The 21,579-nt window shown below is 36.1% G+C and overlaps 2 protein-coding genes across 2 annotated transcripts in view; one reads left to right on the top strand and one right to left on the bottom strand.

Moving 5' to 3' along the window:
• Nucleotides 1–1,903: 1,903 nt before the first annotated feature.
• Nucleotides 1,904–19,051, top strand: LOC137394344 (NADH-ubiquinone oxidoreductase 49 kDa subunit-like). Its single transcript, XM_068081082.1, has 11 exons — nt 1,904–2,063; nt 9,135–9,253; nt 11,357–11,550; nt 12,607–12,840; nt 13,643–13,717; nt 14,708–14,871; nt 15,950–16,069; nt 16,201–16,330; nt 18,036–18,131; nt 18,427–18,568; nt 18,747–19,051. Exons 1-11 carry the CDS (start codon nt 1,945–1,947, stop codon nt 18,782–18,784), a joined length of 1,431 nt encoding a protein of 476 aa, XP_067937183.1. The 5' UTR covers nt 1,904–1,944; the 3' UTR covers nt 18,785–19,051.
• The window catches only part of LOC137394272 (pleckstrin homology-like domain family B member 1), a 46,206-nt gene continuing 43,619 nt past the window's right edge, over nt 18,993–21,579 (bottom strand). The window contains exon 17 of the mRNA XM_068081017.1: nt 18,993–19,688. Within this exon, the coding sequence (XP_067937118.1) occupies nt 19,254–19,688 (435 nt within the window). The 3' untranslated portion in view covers nt 18,993–19,253. The remainder of the gene's footprint in view (nt 19,689–21,579) is intronic.

The following is a 21,579-nucleotide window of genomic DNA, read 5'->3' as shown; positions in this document are numbered from 1 at the left end:
GCTCTTGGTGTGAGATGAAAAGACAATTCCCTATTATTGTAATTTCTCATTTACTTGTGGAAATAATGATCTCCTTATCCTTGTTTCTTTACAATTATGATAATAATTCAATGTCATTATAATGCAGACTCAATAGGCTAAATTGCGGTTCACACGGATCTATTTTTGTTGAGATTTTATTTGAGTATGAAGAGTGAAGGCTTTTTCTGACATAGGTGTCTAAGATATATCCATATTTTACTAACTTCTGCAGCTTGTTGCAAGAAGACTAAACAGCATCACAGAAAGCTTATGGAGAAATGATCCACTTCAAAGCATAGAAATCAACTGGTCCTGATGCTATGTTACCCTAGAGTCACTTGAGATATTTGACCGAATTACCCTTGTCACAGATCCCGATGGCACACACAACCTGTAGTTTGAGACAATGAGGAGTGATCAACACCTCAAAGACCTTTGTGATATATACTCAGTTGCAGGTTAATGCTGCCATGTACCACATCATATACTATATTTTGCATTTTAACACGCACTATGAATCTTTTTTATATGCGACTATTTTAACAAAAGACAGACTTCAGAAAAGATGGGAAGATATTACATAGACAGCCATTGGCTTGAACTTTAATAACAACTTTATTAAATAGTGGTTTAGGGAATTTCCTGCAATTCTTTTTGTGTATGATTGGAAGAGCAAGTGCATTCGAGCACCTGCGAGTCACTGTGTACAATTATACTCCTGTAATTCAAATTATCTTCTCATGTAAGTTTTAGAATTAGTAGAAAGTAATATTCAGTTGCCAGTTTATAACCGTGAACCTGATCTCGTCATTCTAGATAGGAAAGAGAAGTTCTATCGCTAGATGGGTTTATCTACATAGTATCAATCAGAATAAAGTCATTGTAAAAAAAATTAATGCTGCAAACTATTGATATACGTATTTTTAAAAGTTATATATGATAAAAATCAGCTTTAATATTTGTATAAATGTACCAAAAAGCAAATTTATTAAAATGTATAAAGCTAAACCCATATGTATGTATTTATTTTCATACTGCGACCAGAACAAGAATATACATTAATTTGAGATCTACTACTGAGGGTCCTAATACATGATACAGGAGCCAAAGGTAGTATAATGACTCATCAACAGCGGTATGCTAGTGACTCAAGAATGCATCGCTTCAAAGGGGTTGAAAAAGTTGGTACCTCTATGATGTCATAAATTAGGCGGTAAGGAATCTCAGACTCTTGTCATACTGATAAGCATCTTGCCAGTTTTTCCAAGCATTCAAGGAAGGAAGTGAAAAAGAAAATAGTGACTGGCTAAATGACTTCTGAGCGTGTTGACAGACTCTAAAGTTAAATTTGTAGAAAAGGATGAACAGAAGAATAGTTGGGCGATCAAAGACAGATTAATCTCAGCAGTTTTTTTAAATAACAACTATCTCAATTAAATAAATATTTGGTACATTCATTAATACAATACGAAATTCTACTGTGTGCAAAAGAATAGTGTAATCAGATTAATGGCATTAATGAGGATATAAGCAGGTAATAGATGCCAAGGAAGTAAGGTGGAGCAATGCGTAAAAAGTATGCTAATGCAAGATTTCCGATCTGGGCATCAATAAAGTTGGTGTCTTGTTAGTGTTCACTACTAATTCACAACAACATAACAGGCCATAGCAGGACTTAATATTTTGAATTAATCCTGCCCTCAGAATTGTCGCCTCAATGTCCAGAATTGTCGCCTGTTTGTCCGCTGTGTCGCCTTTCCGTCTGAAGTTGTCGCCTTTCGAACCGAAAGTGTCGCCTAAGTGTCTGTCGCCCTATTGACTGTCGCCCAACCGTCCATAATTCCTCCTTTGATCTCTTCGCGTGAAATGATTACCTACGTTAACGAAGGTATTTGTTTGTTCGTGGAAAGTGTCGGCAGAAAGATGACTGGAAAAAGTTTGCTGCAATTAGCTGGCAACACGTTCAATAAAATATTAAATAAGTCTCCAGAAGTGTCACATGCATCCTTTTCTTCATTTGCTCGTTTGCAATTTCACCAAACGTATGTAATTTCTATGTATATTAGAAAATTTCAAAACGTCGTTTAGTTGTTGACGACTACACGAATGTTTACATCTGTGTTACTGTGATATGATTTACCTCTTAGTTACCTCTGATGAGGTTGAGCGCTCGTTGCCATAAGACTTCGTTATGACAAGTTTTTTAACAATGCTTTTGGGAAAGCTGAAATTTATAATCAAAACGAATTTTTAATAATTTATGTAAGTTTTTATACACCTCACGCCGCCATTTGTCTGCTCCGCATTAGTCATTAACAAATATTGCCATTCATATTTGCATAACATGCGCTAACAAGCTGTAAATGTCAATAACTGTTTTTTTAAACAAAGTTTGTTTAATTCAAGATATAGTTGTAAACTTGAAAAAAAAACATTTCAAAACTGCATCACTACCATTCATCATCTTTACTCCACTCGGTCAAACATGGTCAAAAACAAAAATACCGTATTCATTATTTCTTTTGACTTTCAAGAAGCTTTTGACATGGTTAATCATAATATACTTATTTCAAAAATAGCAATAACTGGAATAGGAACAACATAGGAATAACTGGTAAATTTCTTGACACCATCAGGTGGATCAGGTCATATTTGAATGGACGGCACCAATGCGTGGAAAAAAATATTTGCTCAGTGTAACAGTTTTTAGTTTACAAACTTATATATTTACTTGTTACCATGGTGATGACATACACATGCTCAGTGAGGTATTTCCTGTATAGATTGCATATACTTGTTCATTACTCACATCCGGCATTCTTGGTTTTGGCTTACTAAAAAACAGACGTATTGTTTCTCTTGTATCCTGGACTAAAATAAATGCTACTTGGACAATAATTCTAACTAAACTAATATATACAAAACACGATATGGCGTCGTAGGCGACGAACATTGCTTTGTTGGATGTATAGCTGGACTGAATACTACTTGAAGTGAGATTGTTGGAGTTTGAATAGGCCCGTTGTTTTTCAGCGTGTTTGTGCTGAATTGTGACTGACTTTTGGTGTTAGTCTGGTTTGGTGTCTTATTCAACAACATTATGGGTGACTTCAAGGTGTCTGCTCCGAAAGAGATGGATTTTTCTGCACCGCAGAGCTGGCCGGAATGGAAGAGGAGATTTTTGAGATATCGCAGTGCTTCTGGACTGAATGAAAGGAATGCTCAGCGTCAGGTAGACATGCTGCTGTACTGTATGGGCGAGGAGGCGGAGAGTATATATGGTCAGCTGACTGTGCGCCCTCCCCGTGTGGCTAATCCAGATGCCGGTATTGCAGCTGAGGACGCAGATCGTACGTTGTTTGATAGAACTGTGGAAGCTTTGGATAATTACTTCACTCCTCGTGATAATCACTTGCATTACGCAGTGCTGCTGGGTTCCCGAGTTCAACTTCCTGATGAGAGTAATGAGGAATTCATAAGGAACGTGCATGAACTGGCTGTGAAATGTAGCAATTGGGATGATAGACACCGACAGGATATGTTACGCACTCGACTTTTGGCAGGTATAAAGGATAAGGAGTTGAGTCGTGAGCTACAGTTACGTGCAGACATAACGCTTGAGCAGATAAAGCAGCAAATGCGTACTAAGGAAGTAATCGCAAGGAACCAAAAGGCTGAACTAGATGGTGTTCGTTCAGTACAACCAGTAGGCTCGTATCCATATAAGCCTAGAAACTATACACCGCAAAGCCAGAATAATGCAGCAGCTAATCACATGATCACAGATTGTTCATTCTGTGGCTATGATCATGTCAAAGGTAGATGCCCTGCTTATAATAAGACATGTAACGGTTGTCACTTACGAGGGCATTTAAAAAAAAAGTGTACTTGTCTGAAGAAGAGTAATGCTACAACTCAGAGAGTGTCATTTCTACAAGCGGGTGATGGTGACGTTAGCTCAGATGATGACATGACGTTCAACTTGCACACACTGGATATGGCTGATGTCAGAACTAATGGTGTCCTTCATGAGAACAAGTGGCTACTGACAGTAAACATTCTAGATCATGAAGTGAGAACAAAGGTCGATACTGGTGCCCAAGTTAGTACTATGGCCATTTCCCTCTTCACTAAACTAGGAGGAAAGAAAGTTACTAGAACCAATACTAAGCTAACTGGGTACGGTAACAAAGAGATCACTGTAGTTGGTAGAGTAAAACTAGATGTGCAGCTACAAGATGGTAAAACCGCACTGGTCAAATTTTATGTCACCGATGATGATAATCAAACATTATTGGGCATGCCGGCTATCAAAGATCTAGGATTGTTGTCTAATGTTAAAGTTGTTGACCAAGTGAATGAAGTGCTAGGTGGCGAGTTCTCTGATGTTTTCACTGGTCTAGGAAAGGTGGGTGAACCAGTTACTTTAGAACTCAAACATGATGCTAAACCAAGGGCTGCACCTCCTCGTGTTGTACCCCACCGACTCAAACAACAACTAAAACGAGAGCTAGATAAACTACTAGGTGAGGGTGTGATAGTAAAGGATATATCACCAACAGAGTGGCTATCACCACTGGTACTGGTGAATAAACCTAATGGTGAGTTACGGCTAGTGTTAGATCCGCAGTACTTGAATACACAACTGGTAAGAGCTCAATGTGCAATACCGACCACCACTGAGATATTTTCAAGTATGTCTGGCTCGAAATATTTCACCACTACAGATGTCAAATCTTCATTCTATCAGATTCCGCTTGATGAGCAGTCCTCTAAGCTATTGAGTTTTGTCACTCCATTTGGGAAGTTCAGATTTGTAAGACTTGGTATGGGTATCTGTAACGCCACAGAGATATTTCACCAGAGAATGGTTGACAGTTTCGCCGATATGCCATTCGTGAAGGTCTATGTAGATGATGTTGTCATCTACGCTCCATCGAAAGAGCTGCATGACAAGTTTCTGAGACAATTCCTACAGAGGTGTCGAGAGATTGGGTTGACTTTGAATCCTGATAAGACTGTGATTTGTAAGGATTCTGTGTCATATCTTGGTCATGAGTTAACAGCTGAGGGTATAAAACCTAGTCATTCAAAAGTCGAGGCTATCAAGGATATGGTTGCTCCGGTTGATAAGCAAGGTGTTCAGAGGTATCTTGGCTTTGTTAACTATCTTGCTAAGTTCATTCCAAATCTGAGTGAGCATGCTAAGCCTCTCCGAGATCTGTGTAAAAAGAATGTGCAGTTCATCTGGGAGGAGGCCCACATTCAGGCATTTGAAAAGCTCAGGAGCCTGATTATACATGCCCCTCCTCTGGCATATTACTCAGGAGGCGAGGTGACCCTGAGTACTGACGCATCATCGCACAGTATCGGCTCTGTAGTACTAGAAGATGGTAAACCCATCGAGTTTGCTGGTAAGTCCTTGACAGAATGTCAATCAAGGTATAGTCAGATTGAGAAGGAGTTGCTTGCAGTGGTCTTCGCTTGTGAGAGATTCAAATATTACTGCCTTGGTCAGAAACGAGTGGTTGTTGAGACTGACCATCTCCCTCTGATTGGTCTTATGTCTAAGGATATCAATCAATTATCTCCAAGGTTAGCTGCCATGCGGATAAAACTGCTGGGCTATTCTATAGAGCTGTTGTACAAGCCTGGTCAATATATGGTCCTGGCAGACACATTAAGTCGATCATGTCCAGAGGGCGCGAACAGCTATGATGACCTGGGTGTAGATCCTCTCAGATCTGTGTGTTCTGTTGTAATTCGTAGTGATGGAGTTATGGACAAGTATCAAAACGCTACTTCTCAGGATGAAGAGTTGCAGGTAGTGCTAGAGTATGTAAGGAATGGTTGGCCCACACACAAAAAGTCGTTTGGTGCTCGTGGTCTGGCTTTCTGGAATCTGCGTAATCATCTCTGTGAACTGGATGGATTGTTGTTCTATGGTGAGAGATTGGTCATTCCTACACAGTTGAGGAATGATGTGTTGAACCAGCTGCATATGGCTCATCAAGGGGTCACGAAGACTCTACAGAAAGCTATGCAGTCTGTGTTCTGGCCTGGTCTCAGGCGTCGCATAAAGGACAAATGTCAGTCTTGTCAGGCGTGCCTCAAGTCGGAAGGCTGTCAAAAGAAGGAGCCATTAATGCTTTTTTCTATTTCCAACACGCCATTTGAGATGATCGGTGTAGATTTGTTTCATCTGAATGGAAGTGATTATCTTCTGTTAGTTGACTATTTGTCAAAGTGGCCTGTAGTGAAACATTTGCCTAAGAGTACAAGTAGTGGTGTCGTTATCAAGTGCTTGAGAGAGATATTCACTGATTTCGGTCAGGCAGATGTTATTGTATCGGACAACGGTCCTCAGTTTTCTAGTGATGAGTTCAAGAGATTCTGTACTGAGTTGAAAATATCACATCAAACAAGTTCACCTCTGCGTCCATCAAGTAATGGTCAATCCGAGAGGACTATTGGTACAGTGAAATCAATGATGGCTAAGTGTGCAGATGAAGGTACCGATTGGTTAGGTGGTCTGGTAACGATACGAAATACACCAGTATGTGATGGCCTACCATCTCCGGCTGAGCTGCTTCAAGGTAGGCTGTTGAGAGATTCAATGCCAGTATCTACTGAGAGATACAAAGTCAACAGTTATGATTTGGAGCATGTTAGAAACAAGTTGGGTAGTATGAAGAGTTCTGATAAGTATTATCACGATAGACGGGCAGGTAGCGAGAAATCTCCCCTCGAACCAGAACAGTTCGTGTATTTCAGAGCTGCGTCAGGTGAGTGGAAACCAGGACGGATAATTGACATAGCAGGGGATCGCAGTTACCATTTATCGACAGGTAGTTGTACCGTAAAACGTAACCGCAAAGACATAAGGGTATCACAGCTTCCTGCGCTGCAGAATCAGAGTTATACCCTGGCTGACCATTTCCCAGAACAGGCTGAGAATCTTTGTACCCAGGCAAAAAAAAACAGCCCAAGATAGTTCTCTATCAGCCTCAAACGACACTGTACCCATTCCCAACAACCCGCCAGAATCTCCACGTTCGTTACCATTATCTGAGCCAGCCTCTGATAGCAGTGTCCCGGACCAAACCCCTAGACGTGTTCTGCCTCCCCGGAATAGAAAACTCCCCTCCCGATACGCTGACTATCTGATGTTCTAACCAACTTAGAAGTCCAAACACAGTGACATTGTTACATGTTCACATCATATTTCATACCATTGTACTTACCAATGATTTTGTGTTTGCTTTAATATTTCCATGGAAAAGGAGATGTAACAGTTTTTAGTTTACAAACTTATATATTTACTTGTTACCATGGTGATGACTTACACATGCTCAGTGAGGTATTTCCTGTATAGATTGCATATACTTGTTCATTACTCACATTCGGCATTCTTGGTTTTGGCTTACTAAAAAACAGACGTATTGTTTCTCTTGTATCCTGGACTAAAATAAATGCTACTTGGACAATAATTCTAACTAAACTAATATATACAAAACACGATACTCAGATGCTCTTCCTATAGCTACTGGCGTTCCACAAGGTTCAATTCTTGCATCCACACCGTTTCAAGTTTTTTATAAATGATTTACTTAAATAACTACTCCACAGCACACCTCATGCTTATGCTGACGATACCTCATTCTCTATATCTGAAACTGACCCTTCATGCCTCCAATCTAAAATAAATTCAGACCTAAGACTTATCCAACAATGGTGTGTGACGAATCAGATGCCTCTTAACATTTCGAAATCTCACTATATCTTAGTAAATCCACCATTAAATTTCCCTCTGACAATTTCTATATTCGACAGTACCCTAACAAGATAATCAACTTCTAAACTACTTGGCTTTATAATCAACGACTCTTTATTATGGCTATACCACATCTCATTCATTTCAAATAAAATATCATCTAACCTATGTTTATTTTATAACATTCGTCATCTTATGAACTTTGATACTGCCATACTATATTACTATAATTTTATCCATTTCTATCTTATATATGGCCTACATGTATTTTACCCTACAACACCTGTAAAATATACCAACACACTATTTATTTTACAAAAAAGCTTTACGACTTATATGCAAAGACCTAAACATACCCCATAAAAACCATCACTTACCACCTACCAACTTAGTAACAAACACTACTGGTGTTCTTCCTTTACCTAAGCTATCACATTACTTTACCTGCCTCACTGCTCATTCAGTACTCCACGATAACTGCCCTAAATATCTCAGCTATAGCTTTCAACCCGTAAACCAAGGTCACAAAACCTGGAACAGATTTAAATTACCTAGTGCCATAAACCACAACAAACTCAACAGTAACCTGCTAAATTCATTTAATAACCTCTGCGCTCATTTAAGAACTCTTCCTCTGCAATCTTCCAAAACAAAACTCAAACTTCACCTACTATCCTCAGACCAATAATACCATTCACCATATAGCCTTACCTATTTTAACATTTTTATATTACACGTTGTTTTCATAACTAGAAATTTGTTGTCATAGATATGCATACTATTTTCACAGAGCTATTATTTGTCCACTTTTTGTTTAAACAATACTCATATCAATCCTCAAGATTGCGTTTTACATATTTTATGCATTCAGTTTCAACATTATTATATTAGTTAGACTATTCACTAGTTTTTTAGTTATATTATAGTTTCTTTGTGTTCTTTTTTATTTTTTTGTTGTACACCGCTTTTTTGTTAGTTTATTTGCTGTGGTACCTTTTGGAAAACATATTGTAAAGTATGACTATTGATTACCACAATAATGATTGCTCATGAATATATATATATAGTTTGGTCAGAGTAAACGAAATATATGATACACTGATAACACTGATACTCTCAATGTTGCAACTTAAGCTTATTCAGTAGTTTTATTGGTTGTAATAGTGCTCGTAGATTCTTATTGGTTGTAATAATGGTTGGGGATATTTAGCCTACTGGTAACATTGCAGCTGGTGATATACATACAATATATGGCAGGCTTGTACCTTTAGGCCTACTATGGGCTGTAGCTGTAATATGTGGTATTGAATTCTCACAGCTAGCATGTTCACTCTTGCAGACAAAATGTATCAGCCACTCCATGGTTAATGGATGCAAAATTTTATGAGCAGAACTCTCAAGTGCCATTTATGACCCCAGATGAAACAACCTCCAAATGGAAGCCACCACCTTTCAACAGTATGTTTACTCGCCATGAAACTTTTAGAGTTAACATTATGGTTTAAAATTTTTATGTATTTACAGAAAGTATCTGCCAGTAGGCTATCTACTACAACCTACTCATGATTATCATACTTTGGTATTTCCCTCAATGTCATTTTCAACCAACTAATTTACTATAAATTGTAGAAAGTCAGAAATATAATAAGATTTTACTGAAATATTTATATATCAGTTTACCATTGATGGATACTTTTAGGTTCCATATAAATCATGACGCTTGTCAATAGAGATAGTAAGACAGGGAACCTTTGCTCTTAGTAATTGCTAGAAACCTTTCACCATTGACATGATGAAAGGCTTTTAGAAATTTTAACATGCAAATCTATATATATATATATATATTTATATATATATATATATATATATATATATATTTATATATATATATATGTATATATATATATGTATATATATATATATATATGTATATATATATATATATATATGTATATATATATATATATATATGTATATATATATACTAATAAATTATTTAAAAGCAATACTTATCTTTTTTTCTCAGCTACTGTCAGTTTTATGACTTTCTCATTCATCCGGCTGTGTTGAAATATTTCAACACAGAGAAAGTTAGGAATCTATATATATATATATATATGTATATATAGATTCCTAACTTTTTAATATAACTAAAAACTCCTCCCAATACTATATATATATATTGTATTGGGAGAATTTTTTATGAGGTTAAACATGGGCTTTGTTTAGTTTGTTCACTGTAACCTATTACAAAGCGTACGATCGTCACCACATCTATCACGAGTAATATCTACAATTGACGGAGTTCTCATCGCCTAGCAACATGATTGAGTTAGAGGCTAGCGAGCATTCTCATTGGATAAGAACTTTATTGTGTGCAGCGAATCAAGACTTTGAATAGGAAGTCCGTATCGAAGCAACACTATGCTAAAGTGTGACGAAAAGCGGAACATATGCACATTGTTCAGTTTTAAAATAATCAAATCTTAGTAAGTAGCTGTTGGTCAGTTTTCTTAATTAAATCAAACTCTAAAAGGACCAGTAATTTTTGTAAGTAGAAACCAACTTTCTTATTCTTATTAAGCTTTGAAATTTATAATAACTTAACTATTCTGTCAATTTACATGTATATTCTACTAATATGTTTGACAGCACAATGTGTTAAGATTAATAAAAGACCAGAACATATATCTTACCATCTGTTGAGTTTTACTGGAAACTTGAAGAGCTTCCAATACATAGATCTTTGTACTGTATATATATATATATAAATTGTATTTGTTCTGGAGGACAAAAGGACAAATCCAAGTTCAACTCCACTGCGAAGCAGTGGAGTTAAACTTGGGATCATCCAGGTGTGCAGGCAGACATTCTATCCACGAGACCAAGGAACTACATTGCTATACAATGAAATAATTGTGGTCATACTAATTACATCAGTTAAAATAGGCACACTTACAGAGCTTGGGAGAATACTATCGATTATAGCAAGCGATTATAGCAAGCGCGCTTGAGATCATTGGGCGTAACGATCATTAAGCTTGCTTCAGACAGGCTCTTATTATAGTAAAGTTTTAGACCAACTTAATTTGCTAGCTTAAGTTACTCAAGTTCATTAGGTTATTATTTTATTACTGGTGCAACGCCGGACATTCAGCTAGTATATATACAAATTTTAGTTAGATTATTTTGAAGGCTATGATTGTTATAGGGATGTAGTGCTTATACAGTAGGTCCAGTTTGTAGTTCATAACAGGCTCTTATTCTATAGGTGGTATTTTGCATTCTGTTGCTTACCAATTGTGAATACACAGTCTGTGGATGCATGATAGCAAGTACACACTGTACACACTCAACCTTTTGAGATAGCTGCTTTGGACTAATCGATGGTTTCGATAAGCTGCCAAAACACATCAATCTATATAATAATGGTCATTCTGGCTATGGTCTAGCAATTAGAGCTATTATGTAAAAGAGTGGATTGATTCGAAGCAAGGTTGACATCTAATTATTCTTGAAATAGTCCATCTAATTTGGCTAAAATGGCTGTCAATGCTTTAGCTGATGTCCTGGACATACAAGAGCAGACAATTAGGAATATAACAGTAAATTTTGGGCCTCAGCATCCAGCTGCTCATGGAGTGCTCAGACTTCTACTGACCTTGGATGGAGAGACAGTCGTGAGAGCTGACCCACATATAGGCCTCCTACACAGAGGCACGGAGAAGCTCATTGAGTACAAGACCTACACGCAGGTAAAAAAAATTTCTAGTAGCTTGCTGTTGGACCATAAACTGTAAACACCTCTAATAAAAAAATGTATCACTAGATGAATTCATATTTACATTTTTTTGCACGGGCATTGCTTTGTGTATCTCTTTTTTGCATTGCTGCTGTGCGATTTCAGCATGGACAGAAAAAATTGTTGGAGTTCTTATGAGGTCATTGCGTTTCTCTTACTGTTGCATTAATGCTTGCATGTTCTGATCATTTAGTTTTTTAGTCTGATCATATGTTGGTTCATGTAATTTAGCAGATGCGGCCGTGCTGTAGTTTTTTTATAGACACTAACTATTTAGTGAATGTTCGTGTTTATAATTGTTTTTGAACAAATAGTTTGTCAATCACTGTAGGTCTATCTAGCCATGCTATTGGTTGGTTATGAGAATATTTAGGATATCTAGTAGTATTCTGGGTAGTAATATGTAATGATGAGCGATATAGATATAGCTGATATGTATGTATAAGGTAATATCCAGGGTAGTAATATGTAATGATGAGCGATATAGATATAGCTGATATGTATGTATAAGGTAATATCCAGGGTAGTAATATGTAATGATGAGTGATATAGATATAGCTGCTATGTATGTATAAGGTAATATCCAGGGTAGTAATATGTAATGATGAGCGATATAGATATAGCTGCTATGTATGTATAAGGTAATATCCAGGGTAGTAATATGTAATGATGAGTGATATAGATATAGCTGGTATGTATGTATAAGGTAATATCCAGGGTAGTAATATGTAATGATGAGCGATATAGATATAGCTGGTATGTATGTATAAGGTAATATCCAGGGTAGTAATATGTAATGATGAGCAATATAAATATAGCTGGTATGTATGTTTGAGGTAATATCCAGGGTAGTAATATGTAATGTAGACAGCGTAGTAATGAGCACTGTAGACAGAGGAGAGGATTAATATGTAACATTGAATAATATGGAGTGTAATGCAGTATCGATGACCACACCTCATTTTAAGAATCTATTCAAAACTTGCTGTTTAGATATTTTTTTTTGCAGGCTCTGCCTTACTTTGACAGACTTGACTATGTGTCCATGATGTGTAACGAACAGTGCTATTCACTGGCTGTGGAAAAACTTCTCAATATTGAGGTTCCACCAAGGGCAAAGTTTATTCGTACCCTCTTTGCTGAAATAACTAGGATACAGAATCACATAATGGGCATTGGTACACATGCACTTGATATTGGTGCCATGACTCCTTTTTTCTGGCTTTTTGAGGAACGAGAAAAGGTTTGTTAGTGTTTATGTGGCACATTGATTGTATCTTATGTTTGTATTGTTCATGGTTGTGGTTTGGTTGTCACCACCGGTATAGTGTTTATTTAGTCTTTGCAATGTATAGTATAGTCATGCAGTCTGAGATGTGGTCATGTTGCTGGATGTTTTTCTGCTATTTTATCAAACTTGCTACAGTCAGTGGCTTATTTGTACATAGTCCAAAAGCAAGATTAAATGCAGCCAAGTAACCTGAATACCGTACTTTTCGGACTATTAGCCGCTACTTTTTCTGACGATTTGAGCCATGGGGCTTATATAAGGGTGCGGCTATTCTGTGGCATTTTCTTTCATCGCTAGGGCGCATTAACCAGAATCTCCGGTTAGTGCGCCTCTAGCGGTGAAAGGAAATACGAAACAATGCCTAACGGTACTGTTCCGTTAGACACTAGGTTAAAAAGCGTTGGTTAATATGAAACAGTGCCATTAGGCACTGTTTCGTTTTAAACAGCAAAGTTGCTGCTGCGTTACAAAGCACCGTCCTACATTCTGTGGCCTATACGAAGGTGCGGCTTATGTATTGTTTTATTATCATTTTTGGAAAATAAAGCAGATGCGGCTTACATAGGGGGTGCGGTTTATAGTCCGAAAAGTACGGTAGGTGTCACCTTGTTACTTGATGGTAAAGAGTGGTATGACCTGATCATATGTAACCAGGTCGCACAGTCATATGTGGTAATTGAATTCGGTTGTCCGTAACCTGTTGAATTGTCTATAGCCATCTAGACTATTGTATTCAGTCGGGATTTAATTCTAGACAATGGAGTTCTATGAAAGAGTGTCGGGTGCTAGGATGCATGCAGCATATGTCAGACCTGGAGGCGTCTCACTGGTAAGAAATAAATTTTCCTCACAAAGAACATCAAACTGTGTAGTATAATAAATTAGTAATGATAATAGTAATATTTGTGTCATTCCATGGTAACAATGTCACCAACTGAGTATTATATCATCAGTTGACTATTATATCATCAGTTGATTATTATATCATCAGTTAACTATTATATCATCAGTTGACTATTATATCATCAGTCGACTATTATATCATCAGTCGACTATTATATCATCAGTCGACTATTATATCATCAGTCGACTATTATATCATCAGTCGACTATTATATCATCAGTTGACTATTGTATCATCAGTTGATTATTGTATCATCAGTTGACTATTATATCATCAGTTGACTATTATATTATCAGTTGACTATTACATCATATGTTGACTATTATATCATCAGTTGATTATTATATCATCAGTTAACTATTTTATCATCAGTTGACTATTATATCATCAGTCGACTATTATATCATCAGTCGACTATTATATCATCAGTTGACTATTATATCATCAGTTGACTATTATATCATCAGTTGATTATTATATGATCAGTCGACGATTATATAATCAGTGGACTATTATATCATCAGTTGATTATTGTATCATCAGTTGACTATTACATCATCAGTTGATTATTATATCATCAGTTGACTATTATATCATCAGTTGACTATTGTATCATCAGTTGACTATTATATCATCAGTTGATTATTATATCATCAGTATATGATTATATCATCAGTCGACTATTATATCATCAGTCGACTATTATATCATCAGTCGACTATTGTATCATTAGTCGACTATTATATCATCAGTCGCCTATTGTATCATCAGTCGACTATTGTATCATCAGTTGACTATTATATCATCAGACGACTATTATATCATCAGTCGACGATTATATAATCAGTTGACTATTATATCGTCAGTGGACTATTATGTCATCAGTTTTATGCCATTTCTAATTGCTACCTGCAGGATATGCCACTTGGTTTAATGGATGATATATACGACTGGGCTAGCAAGTACAATGAACGTATACAAGAAGTAGATGACTTGCTCACTTCAAACAGAATATGGGTACAGAGAACGAAAGATATAGGTATAGTTAGCGCTGAGGATGCTCTAAACTATGGCTTCAGGTGATTCATTTGTTAATCTATGGCTGTTGAATGTTTATGATGTTACAGCGAAGTTTTTTAGTGAGTTCATTTAAACAGGGATGGATTTCACTAATTATTTTCATCATAACTTATTACTTGGTTACAGTTTTAATTATTTTATCATTGTACATTGCAATATCCTTACTCATTTTTCTGCAAGATGCCATCTTGTATCAGTGCATCTTAATGCTGATTGATGTCAAAGTGAATAAGTTAGGCGACTATTGCTGGACGTTGAGAAGCGTTTCTGACAAATGCTTAAGTATTGTATGCGACACATGACCTGCTGCCACACAGCAGTCCTTATTACAAGATTGTTTGGAAAAAATAATTCATCACTAAAACACTTTTCATCATTATAAAACTACCTTTTAACCAGTAGACCGTCTTAAATAGTTCGATGACTAGCACCACACCTACCACAGACATTTTAAAACACCTAGATGAGAGAAGTATTTGTTTTAAAAGTATTTGTATCCTTTTTTTGACAAGTATGGTGACATGCCAAAAAATCTATCCTTTTTATGTTATCAGATTTGTTGATTAAGCAAACGATTTCAAACCAATTTCGCCCACAATCGAAAGTATTTTGCTCAAAATTCCTCGTAATTGACACTTACTTTTGTACGGTTGATATTTGAATACTGTATGAGATTTGTTCCACTTTAACTTGTAAAGTTTTAAACAGCTACTCATAAACTCAGAGAAGTTGAGGTATGCATTCAGAGTTTTTCATTTTTCATGGAATGGCTGATTGGGACTTTTTACTGATAGCTTTTAAAAGTGAATTTCTCAAAAGTTGGAAAATGCCATGTACTGTAAGCTTGTCATGGAATTATATCCGATTGAGTCCTGCTAACTTTTTGTCATTAATAAAACCTTGCTTTACTGTCTTATATCAATCAGAGGTTCATAAACAGCATCACTTCTGATATCAGTTATCATAGTGTCTTCACTTGAGGCTGAGCTACTGGCATACTACTGTTAAACATTTCGGGTGTAGCTAAGGTTTGAAGTCACTGGTCGTGTGCAGGAGATGTCATGTATTCCGTTGTAGTGGGGTCATGCTGAGAGGTTCCGGAATCAAATGGGATCTGAGAAAAGCGCAACCGTATGATGCTTATGACCAGGTCGACTTTGAAGTACCTATTGGTGTGAATGGAGACACGTATGACAGGTGTTTGACTACATTGTTGCCTTAAGCATTTTTGTATGAATTTAGTTCACATACAAAGGAAACTACCGTAAGTAGTATTGCGTTGTATAAGCCACTAAATAAATAAAGAGGGCTATGGAAATGTTGCATAGGTACCTGTGCAGAATGGAGGAAATGCGACAGAGCTTAAATATTATCCTTCAGTGCTTGAACAAAATGCCTGCAGGGGAAATAAAAACAGATGACCACAAGGTTGTGCCGCCCACTCGAGCTGAGATGAAAGTAAGAATAATGTCTGTCTTTTCACATTCATTTTATATTCATTCTTTGCTTTATGTGCCATTAGAACTAGACTCCCTTTTTTATCTTGTTAACCTTTTTGAGACACAAGCTGCAGTGTCTATCCGCACTGCCATGCAAGATTGTCACATCTTTTCTGTTAATCATTAGATGAAAATGTGATCATTTTTCTAAGACTGTTTTCAAAAGCTCCTTGTCAAATTAGGCTGTAGGGTTATGTAGCTTTCAGCTTAAAATATTACTAAATATCAGTTTTATGCTAGATGAATATGTTGATGCAGCATGGCATCTTCAAGCATAAAACCTAGCAGTTTCTGGAGTCTTGTTTCAAATAAAAACAAGAAACATTTTCCATCTGTTCTACTAAACGAAGTTATGAAGTTATCTCAACCTATCTTATCGGTAAAAACTTTTTTTTATAAATTTTTACGCTGGGAAAAAAATAGAAAATAGTTGATGCACATAACATTAAAGCCTGTTTTATTTATATTTTTCATACGACAATAACATATCCATTAAAAACCAGTCTACGTGTGCTGAAATTTATTTCAAAGAAAGTAACTAACTGAATAGTTTGCAGCCTGCTATTCTAAGTATTTCCTTTACCGTGTGGTGTATTAAATCTCCTCATAGAGTTATCTCCCTTTGACAAAACTGTATTTGGCCTTTAGCTTTGTCGTTGCCAGAACAGGGATGATAAAATAATGAAATTGATCAGTCTACCTGTATAAAAAGTATCATTGACTTGAAAAAAATCCTTATAACTGAGCAGGTAGGGAACTGCATGATTTTATGAGCCAATTATTATTTATTTGACCACTTGGTAACAAAAAAGGTCAAAGTTTAATTAATGTAGTAGACCTTCCGAATGCTCTATGAATACTGGTGCAAATCCAAAATAATTGTTTTGTGTTATCTTTGTAAGTTTCAACACATGGATCTTGAATTTAACTTCTGCTCCACAAAGGATTAGAACTCAAATATGACCAAGTAAGATAGAGCAAATGAATTGTAGTGTGGTTTCAACTCAGGCTTCAGTCAAACTTTGACTTACGCTCTTGATTACATACGAATTGTCCACCATATTATGTAAAATTTAGACTAGTATATGCCTCAGAACGCGAAGTAGTTTCCAGCATACATCTAAAATTTTTCTAAACAGTTCAGCTTTGTAAGTACAAGTAAAAAACCCATTGCAAATTCAACGAGATCATAAAAATATATAATGTGAGTTAATTTCAACTACATCTATTCTATTATAAGTTGGAGTAAGTTGTCTCATATTTGTATTACTTACTTTACATGTAGGTACATGTACAATGAACCAACACTTATGTTCACGTGCCTCTAAGGTAATGCAACAATAAAAATATTTTTACTGATTATCATTTTATTTAATCTTCATATTAAGTTTAGGCTGTCACATTAAGCTTTTTACATAGTTTTACATATTCTATTTGTTTTAATGGTATATGTAATGACTTGAAACAGTTGTTATTGTTTTTTTGGACTTTGAAACAAATTAAACAAGATACAATGCTTTATCCCAAAATATGAGAACTTTTGACATACGATGCAAATATCAGAACAGATTGACTTTGTTCGTTCAAGTTTGACCGTATTCTAAACAAGGAGGAAACCAGTACAGATGAAAGTTTTGTATGCGGCATACGGTGTTTTGTTGTAGAACTCCATGGAGGCACTGATTCATCACTTCAAGCTTTTCACAGAAGGCTACAGTGTACCTCCAGGCTCAACGTACACCGCCATTGAGGCTCCAAAAGTACTTCTCCTCTTTCCTTTTCTATTATTATGACTGGTGTTTCTGTTTTTCGTGTATGTTAGAAGAATTTAAGAATAGAATAACAGAGAGTTAAATTTCAAGTATTAAGTATAAACTTGAGGCCTTTTTCAGTTATCAAGCTTTAATTTTAATCATGCTCAAATTACCTGTATTATAAGTTATTGACCATTGTTATGACAAACTTTTAATCAGCCAAAAACTTAGAACTTATCTCAGAACGCTATCAGTTATATAGACATGTACTGTGGATATAGCTGATGTTCAATCTTTGTAGGGAGAGTTTGGAGTCTACCTCGTATCCGATGGCTCAAGTAAACCGTACAGATGCAAAATAAAGGCTCCAGGATTTGCCCATCTAGCTGGTATTGACAAACTTGGCAAAAACCATATGCTGGCTGATATCGTGGCTTTGATAGGTAAGACTGCTATGGTACTACCTAACAATTCTGCTATTTGAAAATGTTTAAGTGCAATGAGACAAGGTGAATTAATGAGTTGGCTTTGACTAGTATTAAGGCTATATTATTATTTATAGTGAGCACTTCAGCACGATGAGACATTAAAATTGACCTACTGATATGTGCTTGATTGCAGGTACAATGGATATTGTATTCGGTGAAGTAGATCGATAATCTCAAAGCGTCACATCAGTGTAAATCTTGTGGATTTGTTATAGTTGTCTTTTCTCGGATAGTTGGAAGCCCAAGAATGAGCAAACAACTTCTGACTGTGTAATTGTGTGCAAATCATGTAGGTGTACCTTATGCTGTTTAAATCTTTTGACGCATTGGTTTGTATCATTTTCACTACAGACAAGTGACAGTTGCACTATAATAGATATTTTGTTGGCAGTTGGAGAGGTAAATTTTATGAAATAAAGTTGGAAAGTAATTATTGTACACTTGTAAAATTTATGATTGCATAAATACCCTTGGATGTTAAGCGAAGCACCGTCTCAAGGTATTGTAGGCTCTAAAATTAGCTATGAACACCAATAGTCATAATAAATTGGGTATAAATTAAAAAAATGAATGCAAAATGTGCAAAAATAAAATGTATTATCATAAAAGACATTATCATAATACATTATAAATGTCATGGTTAAAACTCTTGATAACCCTCGGCACCAGTAAAGATCACGTCTATCCATATGCTAAGTGCTTCTGGAGTTTTAGCTACTAGATAGTAAGGCTTGTCATAGGTCTTCACACAAAATGTGAACTTCTGATTTGGACTCTTTAGGTTTCTCATATGATCGACAAACACATCCTGTATAGATTGAAAGTATATGCCACCACGGGGCTTCGTTTCTGATTTGTCCATATAATATAGGAGTGATTTCTTTTCTCTGTCAAACACAAACCAACGTTTGTTCCAAGTCTTTAGCTTACTTCCCATTTTTAGTAAATATCCTTTACATTGAGTAGGTTTTACTTCAACAAATGGACAGGTGCCTAAGTTATGTCCTGTAGATTCTATGTGGCTCCTCAGATCAAATTTCTCTTCTCGTACTGGGAGATAGCGAGTGAGAGGTCTCTAAAATACGTAACCATATGTTGGTAGAGGATTACCTCCTTGACGAAATAACAAACAAAATGAAGCAATACGTATCAAATATATACACTGTGGACAGACATAATGAGCTCAATTATCTACGAACTAAGCAAAATCATCATTTGCAAATACAGATATCATCATTAAGGGAATTAGTAATTGTTCAGTTTATTTAGCTTAAATTATAACCTGAACAACAAAGATAATGCTTACTTGTAAGCTTATATATAGAACACTAACCAATTTATTTTGTGTTTGCATAATCAATATTTGGGAGCATTGATAAAACAATCACTCTATAACAAAACCTATTCTGTTTTGATGGACCCATAGGCCAGGCATTTAGACTAATGAAACAACCACGGTAGTCTGGATGAACAGGGGTGGAGAAGAGGGGTTGAGGCCCTCAACTAGTGACCCAAGGTTTCATCGTATACACTTTCCTGTGCTGAGTTGATATAACAATAGTTTGCTTAAGAAGGTATGTCAACCACTAATGTCAGTTAAGTAGAGTGTGTAACAGCTTGCTCCTAGCACACTTCTAGCAAACTTGACCCCTCTCTTCCTAGACTGTCATAAAATTGGTTCAAACAATCATTATTTGGAAAACAGTCCAGAAAATGCTGCAATTATGCAAAGCTCGAGTTACCAGACCAAAACCTGAAATGGAATGCGCTGCAGCTGAAACCACCTGTCGTTGGGTGTAAGGTTTAACAATAAAGGCTGTCACATAATTTCTAATAACATTGCAACCATGTTATGAATGAAGTTTTTAACTTGGCTCTTTCAAATAACTTAAAGGTTGACTTGCAATAAAATTCACATTACAGTTATTTGGTATCAAAAGATTCACCATGTCTTACTCTGTTGTACTGTAGGTGCCAAATGTGTGGAAAGTGATTACAAGCTCTTAAAAGCTCAAAAACGAAAAGCCGCCGTAGACTGGAATCTCTTTATTTCGATGACGTAGCCATGAAATTTATTTATTGTCTTGTCACGGATGTTCTCACGTGAATTCAAAGGCCAATAAAAAGCTCAATATAAAACATATCGTAGCACTAGCTTATGACAAACACTTCGGGTTTTACCGAAGACCCCGTATCAAATATAGATGCTCGCTACTTTACAGTTTTGTTTCGTCCTGGTCTAATTCGCAAGTCATAATCTGATCATGTGACCCAATACTTCGCAAATAATTTTTGCAGCACTTTTCAATTATCACAGGTGACCAACAAGCTCTTCATGATTATCAGACAATGATATCTACTCCTTCGAGGTAAGGCTAAAAAATTAAATGAATTTTTACGGCAAGTTGTAAGATATCACTGCTAAAAGTGACAGCAATTACAATGACGATAAAATAGACACGTAAGAGCAATAGACATGGTTTTATTGAATGCGTGAAGTATATTTGTGAAAATATTTCGACGAATAAGGCTGCATGAAAGTGTAAACAGAAATCATTTTTCACAATTACGTCACATTTGAGCCGTTTTGGAAAGAGAATCCAAACTACGGCGGTTTCGTGTGGCTGCGATTAACTGTTCGTTTTTGAGCTTTTAAGAGCTTGTAATCACATTCCCACATATTTTGCACCTACAACACAACAGAGTAAGACATGGTGAATCTTTTGATATCAAATAACTGTAATGTGAATTTTGTTGCAAGTCAATCTTTAATAAAAAAATTAATTCAGTTAGTTTTTTAAAACTATATATTTAAAAAGTAACTTTATCTATAGATAGCGCATATTATACACCAACGGTTAGCCTAATTCACGTGAACCAATGTGAGTTCTGTGAAATAGGACTATTGATGGCATAGACAAAGCGGTGTAGACCATACATGTGGGCTAGAGAGCGTCAGACTACAC

The sequence above is a fragment of the Watersipora subatra genome, chromosome 1 (assembly GCF_963576615.1).
Source record: "Watersipora subatra chromosome 1, tzWatSuba1.1, whole genome shotgun sequence".
Lineage (NCBI taxonomy): Eukaryota > Metazoa > Bryozoa > Gymnolaemata > Cheilostomatida > Watersiporidae > Watersipora > Watersipora subatra.
Note: the sequence above shows the minus strand (reverse complement) of the source record. Positions and strands in the feature narration are given on the sequence as shown.